General features: G+C 36.7%; 1 protein-coding gene across 2 annotated transcripts in view; it reads right to left on the bottom strand.

Moving 5' to 3' along the window:
• The window catches only part of ORC4 (origin recognition complex subunit 4), a 62,550-nt gene that overhangs the window by 7,534 nt on the left and 42,704 nt on the right, over nt 1-12,312 (bottom strand). Inside the window, exons 8-10 of one of the 2 annotated variants that reach the window (XM_081096411.1) lie at nt 10,165-10,316; nt 7,905-8,078; nt 500-586 (exon numbers count right to left, since the gene is read on the bottom strand). In XM_081096411.1, coding sequence (XP_080952537.1) covers nt 500-586; nt 7,905-8,078; nt 10,165-10,316 — 413 coding nt within the window. The remainder of the gene's footprint in view (nt 1-499; nt 587-7,904; nt 8,079-10,164; nt 10,317-12,312) is intronic. The other variant, XM_081096412.1, reaches the window with a different exon arrangement.

Below are 12,312 nucleotides of genomic sequence, written 5' to 3'. Positions count from 1 at the left end.
CACACTTAATTAGCATTTTTGAGAGGTTTTAGATGTTGCAAGACAAGAAAAAGAAATAAAATATAATCAGATTGGTAAGGGGAAAAAAACCTACCTATCTATTTGCAGATGACATGACTGTCTCAAGAAATCTAAAAAACTCCTAGAATGAGTTCAACAAGTTTGCAGAGTGCATCAACATACAAAAATCAATCACATTTCTATATACTAACAAAGAGCATGCTGAAACCAAAATTAAAAACAAAACATCACAGACAACTGCTCTAAAAAGTTAAATACTTTAAACATGTACAAACAGGATAAAAATTATAAGATAATGATGAGAGAAAGCAAAGAACTAAACAAAAGGAGAAATGTGGCACAGACAGAGACTGGAGAACTCCATGTGGTAAACATGGTAATGCTCCCAAAATTTATAGGTTTAATGAATTCCCAACAGAATATAATTGTCTTGTGAAAGAAAAATTAAAAAAATGATAAAAACAAAGCTAATACGAACCAATAGCATATGTAAGGACCGCAGGCTTTTGCTGATATTGAAATGCTTCTGTAGGACTTCTTGCACACTTTTATCTTCTGAGAGACACTGGAGAGAAAAATCAAAGCAGAGTTAAGGAATCTTACAATTTAAAACAAATATAATCGTGTGCCTCACTAGTTGGTGTACCTCATTAATTCTATTCATTAATAAATAGGTATTGGTCTGACTTAGAACACAAAAATTAAAATCAAATTACTAGTTTATTGATTTTCTTCTTATCCTTTTACATTTCAGTTGACACAAACATAAAATACAATCCTTGCTACCGTGAATTTCTAGTCTGAAAAGGGAATCTACACAGTGATACCAGTGGCATGATCAAAATGCAGCAAAAACAAACAACAGAGAATAAGACTTACTATACTTAGGAAAACAAAGTATGCAGAATGCTTATTGTATGAGTCAATAGATTAAAAAGAAAAAAGAGTGCTCGCTTCGGCAGCACATATACTAAAAAAAAAAAAAAAAAATTGGAACGATACAGAGAAGATTAGCATGGCCCCTGAGCAAGGATGACACGCAAATTTGTGAAGCGTTCCATAAAAAAAAAGAAAAAGGAAAATAAAAGAAAAAGAAAAAAGAACGTTCCAGTATATATATAAAAAACAGCATGAGTAAAGCAGAAACATTGTGGCATACTGACAGAAGATAAGCAGTCATGTAATCCTGAGTTTTACTGACTGGCAAAATAATTTGTATATGAAGACAGAAACAGGAAAACCTAATTGGAAGTGACTGTAACTGTTCATACAAGAGACAAAGAAGATCTGAATTAACAAAGTGATGTAAAAACAAGAGAAAATTAGACATTTATAAAAGACATGTCTGATGGAGAATCAATGGTGAGAAATGGAGGAGCAAGGGTTTAGAGGGGGAAGGAAAAAATCAGAGATGATACCACAGTATAAGAATGTCCCACGAGGAGATGAGGTCAAGAAGTGAAAACTTGGATTATCAATGTTTAAGAAGCAGAAGAAAAGAGAGAAGCAAAGTAAAAGATTGAGAAAGATACTTCAGACTGGAAGAGAATACAAGCAAGAACAATGAAACCAAGGGAATAAAACTTCAAGAGGCAAGTGGTGATCAATGATGTAAAACACTTTTCCTAATTAAGTTGAAATATACTCTGAGAGGAAGCTAATGGCTTTGGAAATTCAGAGACCCTTTGAAAAAGCATTATCTAAAAGAGCCAACTGACTGCAGTAAGTTAGGATTAATGAAAAATAAGGTCCACTTGGCACTGAAAAAGATTAAATGAAAGAAGAATAGATTCAAAATTGGAGAGCCAAGAAAGCCTTGGGTAAGATTGACATTAATTTTTAATAAATCATCTGCAAAGGATAAGGATTATTTTTCTTAAAAGAGAGAAAACTAAGTACTGATTATTTCTGTATTTTCTAGAGCTAACACTACATGTCTCTCTCCCACTGTAAGTTCCAATCAAATGAAATAAAGTTTTGTGTTCTCAGTAAAAATACTATCCTATAGTCCCCGTTTCCTGATATGTTTTAGTTATTCTCTTTCTATTTGAAAGAGCTTACTGTCACTATACATACCTTTTTTCATAAACAGAGTTAAATACCCTTTGGAGATACATAAGATAAACTTAAAATAAAGCAAAGTAATTCAAATAAAAAAGTCTTGAAAAATAACCGCAGTCCTGGCTTCTGCAATTATTGACTCTCATTAAATCCCTTATGAAGTTTCTGTATTACAATAAGAGCACTTAAGAACGAAAGTAAATCCTCTGGGACAAATATATTGATGCAAGATATTTTTTTTCCCCAGCAAGAATTCCAGGTGGCTCAGTTGGTTGGAACATCATCCCACACACCAAAAGGTTGTGGGTTTGATTCTGGGTCAGGGCATATACCTGGGCTGTGGGTTTGATCCCTGGTTAGGGCGTACAGAAGGCAACTGATAGATGTTTTTCTCTCTCTCTTGCCCTTACTCTCTCTCTCAAATCAATAAAAACATATCAATGGGCGAGGATTAAAACATAAATAAGTAGAATAATGTGCCAAAGAGTTAGTCTTCTATATTCTGTACTCTGCCTTTCTGCTCATCTCTTTATTTTTAGAGGTCTGAATCCAATGCCCCTTCTTTCTGAAGGCTATCATCTTGCTTCCATAATTAGTCCGTCTAAAAGAAGCTTACAAGATCTATCTGTGAGCCATTAAAAAATGAAACCTCATCATATTTTTATTTCACTTTAACTCAAACATTATAAACTGCTTGAAGATAGGGTATTATTACCAATAACCACTTACTGGATGCCTATTACATTTAACTAATTATGATAATTATTGAAGATATTAGATATCAGGTTTTGAAACATGACTGAATTTCTTATGGCTGGGTCAGGAAATAATGTAAGGGGAATAAGACAGAACTGACTGACTGATATCACCACTCACAGGAATATGGGGGAGTTCCCAGAAATAAAGCAGACCCCCTCTGTTGTTCAGGGAAGCTGATACCGTTCCTTCTCACTGATGAACACATGAACAGCTGCCACAGAAGCAGGTTCTCATGGTGCTGATTGCACAGTGTGGTAGGCCAGTGCCTTCCTCAGGTAAGATTCTAAGCAGAATGTTACAGAATTACACCTGCACCTTAGGACCCATGCTGCTCCAGGGATAACTTAGAGGCAGCAGCGTATGTACTAATCTCCTAGTCAGTTCCTGCTAAAACTTCTCACCTTTTGTTAACTAAACAGTAAAGGTTTAAGACAATAGGTAAATCTTCCTTGAACTTAGCTATAGTACTTTGGAGAAATTTCCTTAGAGGAGAATTAGCTATGGTTCTTTTAAATGTTCATTTATATAGGGATTTCTCTTACACTGCCATGCTCTCTCTTACTTATTGACTCATTTGGGGTATAAATGATATTCAGAGGTCTAGATTCAAAACTATCCTAAAGATAGGTCTTGGTTGAGATTCCATAGGTGACCTATACCATTGCTTTTGATTCAACTTTGGAATCAGAAAAACTTCCTGAACAGTCAGCACTGAGAGAAAGAACAGCTCCCTTAATGCAGTCTCCACCCCACTACCACTCATAGGACAGGGCCTCTGGCCATGGTCCTGATATATTTTTCAAGTGAAGTTCATTTATTAGCATACCAAAAGGTGGCAAATGATTAGGTTGGGGGAAAAAAGTATTAGAACTAAGAGACACAAACTCCAGTGGTACTAGTGTTACCTTATAAAAGTCTACAAGGTTGTCAAAAAGATGACAGGATAGTGCTCATGTTCATTCCTACCATCTGCTGCTAAATTCAGTGATAGCGGATCAGCAAAAAGGGGACCAAAAAACTTAGGCCTAGCCACTCTACAACCACATGGCTACCCATTTTCTGAGTCATCCAGAGTTTGCTTCACCAGTAACACCCACCATATACTTCCTTTATATACATGCCCACTCTAAGATGATCAGAATATAATGTATCTGGGAAGGACAGAAAGAAGGATGATGGCATCCGTCATTTTAGGAAAGAAAGTGAGCAAGGATAGAAATAGAAGTCCTGGAACTGCACAAACATTTACTGTGAAAGATTACATCTGAATCTCTAAAGCACTCAGAAAACCCATTGTTGTAACAAAACAGTCAGTTAAAGAGCTGTAGAAGGTGAAAGTCTGTGACTCACTGAAAAGTGGATTCTGACCAGATATTCCAGACCTTTGAAAAGGAAGGGACAACGTGGGAGCACTAATTATAAAGTGCTCCTAAAAAATGTAATCTTATAGTTAGAGTATCAAAGAAAACGTGCCTGAGCTAACACATATCTGAGTCCCAGGAAAGACTAATTTGGGGAAGAATTTGGGAGGACCCACACCTAATTATACCAAGGTACAATATCTGAATTTTAAGGATAAAGTTAGCCATTTTTACACACAATTCCATATACTTATATCAAGAAAATAATATAGAATTATTAATCAGAACAAAGTATAAAAGGCAAAACAAAAAATAATATGAAAAGTTTGCCCAGCCAGTGTGGGTCAATGGGTTGAGCATCGACCCATGCTCCAAGAAGTCGCTGGTTTGATTCCCAGTCAGGCAACAAGCCTGGGTTGTGGGGTAGCTACCATCTCTCCCTCTCCCTTTCTCTCTCTCTAAAATAAAAATGTGTTTTAAAAAATATGTAAAGCTTAAACCCTTTATATAAAAACAAGTTAAGTTTTTGCACATAAAGTCTGAATTGCTATAAACTAAATAATTACTCTGGTGAGTTTGGACATAATGAAAACTTCTAACTTTTACCATATATTCTTATGAACTGATTATATTTTGTTCAAGGAACTTTTAATTTAAAAAATGAAATGTGTCAAAATTACTAATGCTAACATGAGCAGACCATATTTTATTATTAAAAGAAGAATCAAGTTTCAGTTATGCAAGCAATGTGACTATGGTTAACTATATAGTATTGTACCCTTGAAATTTACATACATGATAGATCTTAAGTGTTCTGACACTTACAAGTAAAAAAAAAATTATACCTATGTGAGGTGATGGATATATTTAATAGCTTGATTGTGGTATTTCACAATGTATATGTATATCAAAACATTAAATTGAACACCACAAACATACTGTTTTCAATTTGTTGATTATACTTCAACAAAGATGGGCAAAAACAAGAATCATATAAGAGAAAAATAAATACATTTTTATTTTGGTATTGTTACTAATAAAAGAGAAACATGGTAATTGGCGTACGACTGCTACCCTTCCCACTGGCTACTCAGCGAGATATGCAAATTAACTGCTAGCCAAGATAGCGGCCGGCAGCCAGGCAGCTTGAAACTAACATGTGGTTTGCTTGCTTCAGTGACAGAGGACTCCAATGTTCCCCGCCTGCCTTGCCGGCCTCTGAGCCTGCAGTTTAAGAAACATTGTAACGAATATAGAAGCTAAACAAAACCCCAGAAACCTGCTTTCAGCAAGCCCGGGATCTCAGAGCTGGAGTTGATACAGAGTTTCTATTATAGAACCGAAACAAACCAGATACCTGCTTTCAGGAGCAGAGGCCTAAAAGCTGGAGCCTCAGAGCTAAAGCTGGCTCAGAATAAAAAAGAAAAAGTAAAAAAGGAGCAGTTGGGAGCTTCAGTCGCAGCCTGAAAACAGCCCTCAGCCCCTCACCCAGACTGGCCAGGCACCCCAGTGGGGACCCCCACCCTGAAGGGTGTGTGACCAGCTGCAAACAGCCATCATCCCCTCACCCAGGCTGGCCAGGCACCCCAGTGGGGACCCCCACCCTGATCCAGGACACCCTTCAGGGCAAACCAGCCAGCCCCCACACATGCACCAGGCCTCTATTCTATATAGTAAAAGGGTAATATGCCTCCCAGCATCGGGATCAGCGGAGCCGCGAGGCCTCCTGGCACCGGGATCAGTGTGACAGTGGGCAGCGCCCAAACCCCCTGATCGCCCTGCAGCTCTGTGTGTGACAGGGGGCGGGGCCACAACCTCCCTATCTGCCCTGCTCTGTTCCTGACAGGGGAAGGCACCCCAACCCCCTGATCGGCCCTGCTCTGTGCCTGATACGGGGGAGCTCCCAACCCCCGATCATCCTGCGGCTCTGTGTGTGACAGGGTGCGGCGCCCCAACCCCCCCACCCCACGGGCCCTGCTCTGTGTGACGGGGTAGAGCCATAACCTCCCCATCGGCCCTGCCCTGAGTGTGACAGTGGCGGCGCCCCAACCCCCTGATCCGCCCTGCTCTGTGTGTGACAGGGGGTGGTGCCCCAACTCCCCTATCTGCCCTACTCTGTGAGTGACAGGGGGGAGCTCCCCTACCCCCTGATCGACCCTGCTCTGTGCGTGACAGTGGGGAGCTCCCCAACCCCCTTGATTGACCCTGCTCTGTGCGTGACAGGGGGGAGCTCCCCAACCCCCTGATAGGCCCTGCTCTGTGCGTGACAGGGTACGGAGCTCCAACCCCCCTGATGGGCCCTGCTCTGTGCGTGACAGGGGGCAGCGCCCCAACCCCCTGACCGGCCCTGCTCTGTGCGTGACAGGGGGTGGCGCCGCAACCTCCCCATCGACCCTGCCTTGAGTGTGACAGGGGACGGTGCCCCAACCCCCCAATCGGCCCTACCCTGAGCGTGACTGAGGGTGGCATTGCAACCTCCCAATCTGCCCTGCTCTGTGCATGACAGAGGGCAGCACCCCAACTCCCCAATCGGCCCTACTCTGAGCCCGACCAGGGGCTGCACCTAGGGATTAGGCCTGTCCTCTGCCACCTGGGAGCAGGCCTAAGCCAGCAGGTCGTTATCTCCTGAGGGGTCCCAGACTGCGAGAGGGCACAGTCCGGGCTGAGAGACCCCCTCTCCCCCCCGAGTGCACAAATTTTTGTGCACCGGGCCTCTAGTTTAAGAATAAAATCAATACTACTTTACTATAAAACAATCCTTTTTTAGAGGCAGTGAATATAAATTGTGTAACTCTAATTATCCATACATCTAATCATCCTCACTCATTAGCATTTAATACTACATACCAGTTTTATCCAATGCTTTCAAAATGAAGGACTTTTTTGTTATTATTTTCCACTTTCATAGGACCCATATTTTTGCAAGATTCTACTATGTGGGCTTTATTTAGCAACACTGTTCTTCAATTATGTTATTGAACTTCCTCTCCCTTTCTCCCTGCCAACTGAAATTTCTTGTCGGCATAAGACATATTGACTTTATGCCAATTCAGATTTTATGCCAATATGTTGGGCTGACATAACAGTGGTCTGTAGAAGTTAAGCTTGAAGTGTAGGTAAATCAACAGAGTCCACATGTTTAGTAAATCTTGAAAACAACATATGAAGGTACCTCTGTAGCTAATAACCTCAGGGTTCCATAGACTCCAATATGGATTTCGTCAATGTATATAATATAACCACAACTGCCATAACCTGGATTGCCTTTTAATAGACGTGACGAGATAAAAGATAAAGTTCTTTATGAGAATTAGAGGGGGAAAATATCCACATTGGATAGGTAGATATGAATCACTAATACAATATATTGCTAAACTTAAAAAGTAAAATAAAAATAATTTTTGTGATGGAAATGCTTCAACAAAATAACCTAAAATATAAATCAGATATAAATAAAACAAAAAGCTCATTAAAGTTCTTTTGAGAGAAAAATTCAGGAGCTATGACATTTGAACAGTTTTGTATAAGAAGATAATATGCACACAGAAAAAGTGTATAATTAGTAGTCATGCAGTTTTATGCAATAGTACATTAGAAGCTTTGTACTAATTCAGAAATTTTAAATATTTCTAAGTTTTGTTTTCAAATGGTATAGCAAGATACAAAAATCATTTTGATATTATTACTTTTGCTCCAAGTTACCTGAACATTCTCATTCCACTTCTCAGCAAAAAGCTTGTCTGGAAATTCTGCAGGTAGAGATAATTGTTCTTTAAATATTTTAAGATACTGGGGAAAACCAAATGAATTCATTAAGTGCATCTGTCTGTGAGAAAATCGTGACTTCACTCGTTTTTCTAAGAGTTCCAAAATATCCTTAAAAACAAACAGAAATTCCTGTAAGATGCATGTTAAAAAAAAGTCAATGTTAGAAATTTAAGTATTTAAACTATTACCTATAATTAGCAATGCCTATCTTATAATATTAAATTAAGCATAAAAAAATTATGAAAACCACTAAATACTCAAATTATTCCCTTGATCTCTTTACTGTTAAAAGGCAGTAGAAGTAAGAGAGTGTGGCTTGGAAATAAACCAAGCCTCTAGAACAGGGATGGGGAACCTTTTTTATGTCCAGGGCCATTTGAATATTTATAACATCATTCTCTGGTCATGCAACATTATCAATTTAAAAATTAGCCTGCTATATTTGGTTAAACATTTAACTCACCCCCTAATGCCTTGGCAGGGTGAGACCAAATAATTTTTCAGGCCTTATATGGCCCCAGGGCCAGATGTTCCCCACCCCTGCTCTAAAAGATTCTGTTATGCATGCTATTTTAATCTCCTTTAAAAGAATCTGTAGGCCCGGTGATGTCATGCGTTTTACCTACCATGTTAATCTCAGCTAATCTTCAACATTCTAACACTTATAATAATTACTAAAAAAAAGTTGTAACTATTATTGAGTAGTTATTTGTCATAGTAACATTAAAAGTTTCAAGGAATTCTTTACATTCTATGAAGAATTCAGATAAAAAATTAAGATGAACATTTGTACTAAGACTTATTACATTCATGAAAATCTAAACATCTTCATTGTTTTATGTAACAATGACTTAAGTAAGCAGTATGTGTAATGGAGAAATGTTCAGTTCACTGAAATATCCACAAACTTAAGCTGAAGCCATGCTAGGCCGAAGGAACAAATTACAGAAGAGAAACTGGCAGAAACACAGCATGACAATGGTATGTGATTGTCCTGTGGCTTTTCCATGGTGATATTTTAGAAACTACTTATATTTATGCTATTTTTCCTTAAGAAGTTAGAAATCAAGTTTATTGCCAACTTCCTATAATTAAAAAGTTTTATTTTTTTTAAAGAAGCTGTGATAAGCCCTAGAAATATGGATTTCTAATCTACCAAGATGATTTTCATAAAACAGCTAGGTTAAGAAATCAATTATATAGAGCAGGGGTGGGGACCCTTTTTACTGCCAAAGGCCATTTGGATATTTATAACATCATTTGTGGGCCATACAAAATTATCAACTTAAAAATTAGCCTTCTATATTTGGTCAAACATTTAATTAACTCAAAAGCCTTAGCAGGACCAGACCAAATGATTTCAGGGTCCTTATATGGCCCACAGGCTAGAAATTCCCCACTCCTGCTTTATTTGGTCCTTAACTGGATCAATAATATTTGCCACTGCCACTTCCATCCAAAGGAAGATTTTTATTTTTTATTTTATTTTTTTTAACAAGAAGATGCCTCAATCCCATGACAGACTGCTGCTTCTAGCAAGGCAGGATAGTTATGTGGAGAACCAGCCCGATGTTCTACGAGGGAGGCTTATTATGAAGGCATATATCATAAGCTCTGGAGCACTGGGGAAGGAGGGCGGGAAAAGCCACTGGACAGAAAAAACAGCACCAGGGGGACTGTTGGAAGATGACTTTGTAAAAAGTTTCACTTTTCTAAAAAAAAGACAAAGAGGTACTGAAAAAGAGAACAAGTACATGAACCTCATTTCCAGCGGTGTATATTTACAAAGTTAAAACAGTATCATTCTGAGTGGATTCCAAGCATTTTCAAATATGGGAAGAATCATAAATGTTAAAAATATACACTATTGGTGAATTTAATCAAGTTATGGTAAGATTATTTAACTTTCTCTTTACTTGCTAATGTAGAAATATTGTATTTATTAGCATAATCTGACTTCATTTTTTTCACTTAGTGATTCCGTTGAAGAGACAGGTATTTATGAGTATGAGTGATTAACTGTGTTCTTATTTTCCTCAATCTGATTTGAAAAATGGGATAAATGCACCAGGCATCGGTGAAACGCATTTGAAAAATGCCTGATATTATGACCTACATAAGTGACTATGTTGGTAATTAAGCTTTAACTTTCTAAACATTACAATTTTTTAATTAAAAAAAAAAAAAGACTTACCAATCTACATGTAAGACCAATAACTGCTATTGGAGTCTGTGCAGACTGAGAAATATCAAAAAGATTATAGAGGAGTGTTTGGTTTCTATGATGAGCAAAAAGATCAAATTCATCTAATATGAAGATCACTGGACAACTACTAGTCCGGTCACCTAAGATAAAATAAGAGTTTTATTAACAGCAATTATATTAACCTTTGTTAAATTTCCATACTATTTACTACATTTCACTTTTTATTTATTTTTATTTATTTTTAAATATATTTTTATAGATTTCAGAGAGGAAGGGAGAAGGAAAGATAGATAGAAACATCAATGATGAGAGAATCACACTGATCGGCTGCCTCCTGCAAGTCCACCACTGGGGATCGAGCCCGCAACCTGGGCGCGTGCCCCTGACCAGAATCGAACCTGTGACGTTTCAGTCCACAGGCTATTCACTGAGCCAAACCAGCCAGGGCTACATTTCACTTTTTAAAACTTAATTCAACGAACAATTATTGATAACCTACTTCGGGTAGGATATTTAACAATGCACATCAATTTATTTATTCAACAAAATTACTCACAGGACAAGATAGCCTTAAGTATTTCAGTCTAGTTACTAGTAGTTTATTGATGAAAATGATTTAAATAAATGGAGACTATTGTTTTTAAAATTATGTAAACAGAGTCCTTCTAGCACCAGAAAATTTACAAAGAACTTTTAATACCTACACAGACCAAATCATTTTGAGATTAAATATAAAGAGTCATTATGCTCAAAACTATTATTTCAGAAAAGATTCATTTAGCTAGAAATGCAAAGTATATCTTCCCTTAGAAATAATTTTTATAAACAATGGTTAGACTGTGAAATTCAATCAGAACCATTATAATTCCTTCTAACCACAACTTTAATATTTCAACAGGGAAAAGTTCAACATGACTCTGTGAATTCATTGTTCTCATCACAACAGAATCCGCTTTAGCAAAAGAATCACTACTACTTTAAGGTTTAGGGCTTTACATTTGCATAAACAAGTAACAAGAAAATCTGATAAGGGGTCACTCACTCTAACAGGTAATACAACATTTAACACTAACCTAAATGGCATAAAAACCACAGGAACTGCTCAGAAGTCTAGAAACAGGCCTACATTATTAGAAATTTAGTATTGGTAAAACATAGCATTACATATTAATGGGGAAAAGTGGTTTATTCAAGGTTAAAGCTCCACTTTACACCTCACCAAAATAAATTCTAGCCAAATTATTAATTATAAGTATTAGATGAAAACATAATTCAGTATTTTTAAATGTGGAGAGAAAAAATTTTGACTATGTAAAAATTCTAAAACTCTGTTCAGCAGATAATCCAACCCAAATTTAAGAGAAGAGAAACATTAAGTGTTGTTTTTAAGTGCAAGAATTCCCATAAACAAACAAATAAACAAGCTAAACATCAAAATAAGACAGAACCATAGGAAACACATGAACCAGGAAATGTCAATGGTCAATAAAAACAGAAAATGATGATCATCATTACCAAAATTAAGCAAATTAAACTAATAATTTTTCTATTAAATAGACAAATATAAAAATAAATACTTGTTTTTGAAATTGTTAAGAAAAAGGTATTCTTGAAATATGTTTAGAAAATGGGCCTTCTAAGGTAGTTTAATTGTTGTACTTTTTAATCCAGAATTCTACTCACTGAAATTTTCCCCAGGAAATATCTGGATGACTATCTATGAATTTCTTCATAATTACAAAAATTAGAAAAGCCCATAAATGGTGGTTAATAAGTTATAATGTATATTTTTGATTACAGTTAATTTATATTTATAAAATGAAATATATAAGAACCATAAAAATGATAATGCAGCATTTTTTACTGTCATGGAAAAATGCTCACAATATACTGTTTGTAAATGGAAAGATGTAGACTACACAATATGGAAAATAAATGTATTCTTATGAAAATTACTTAACTACTTATATCAATGATATACTGCAGGTGAATAAAGACATAAAACCAAAGTTAAATTGAGATAATCACTATAATAGTGTGGGAATATAGTGACTATTATTTTCTTTTATAATATTTCTTTACTAATTTTTTTGTAAAATCATGTTATTATCTTTATAATCAGGGGAAACTACAGCT

The sequence above is a fragment of the Myotis nattereri genome, assembly GCF_964212035.1.
Source record: "Myotis nattereri genome assembly, chromosome: 7".
NCBI lineage: Eukaryota > Metazoa > Chordata > Mammalia > Chiroptera > Vespertilionidae > Myotis > Myotis nattereri.
This window is presented reverse-complemented; position numbering and strand designations above follow the sequence as displayed.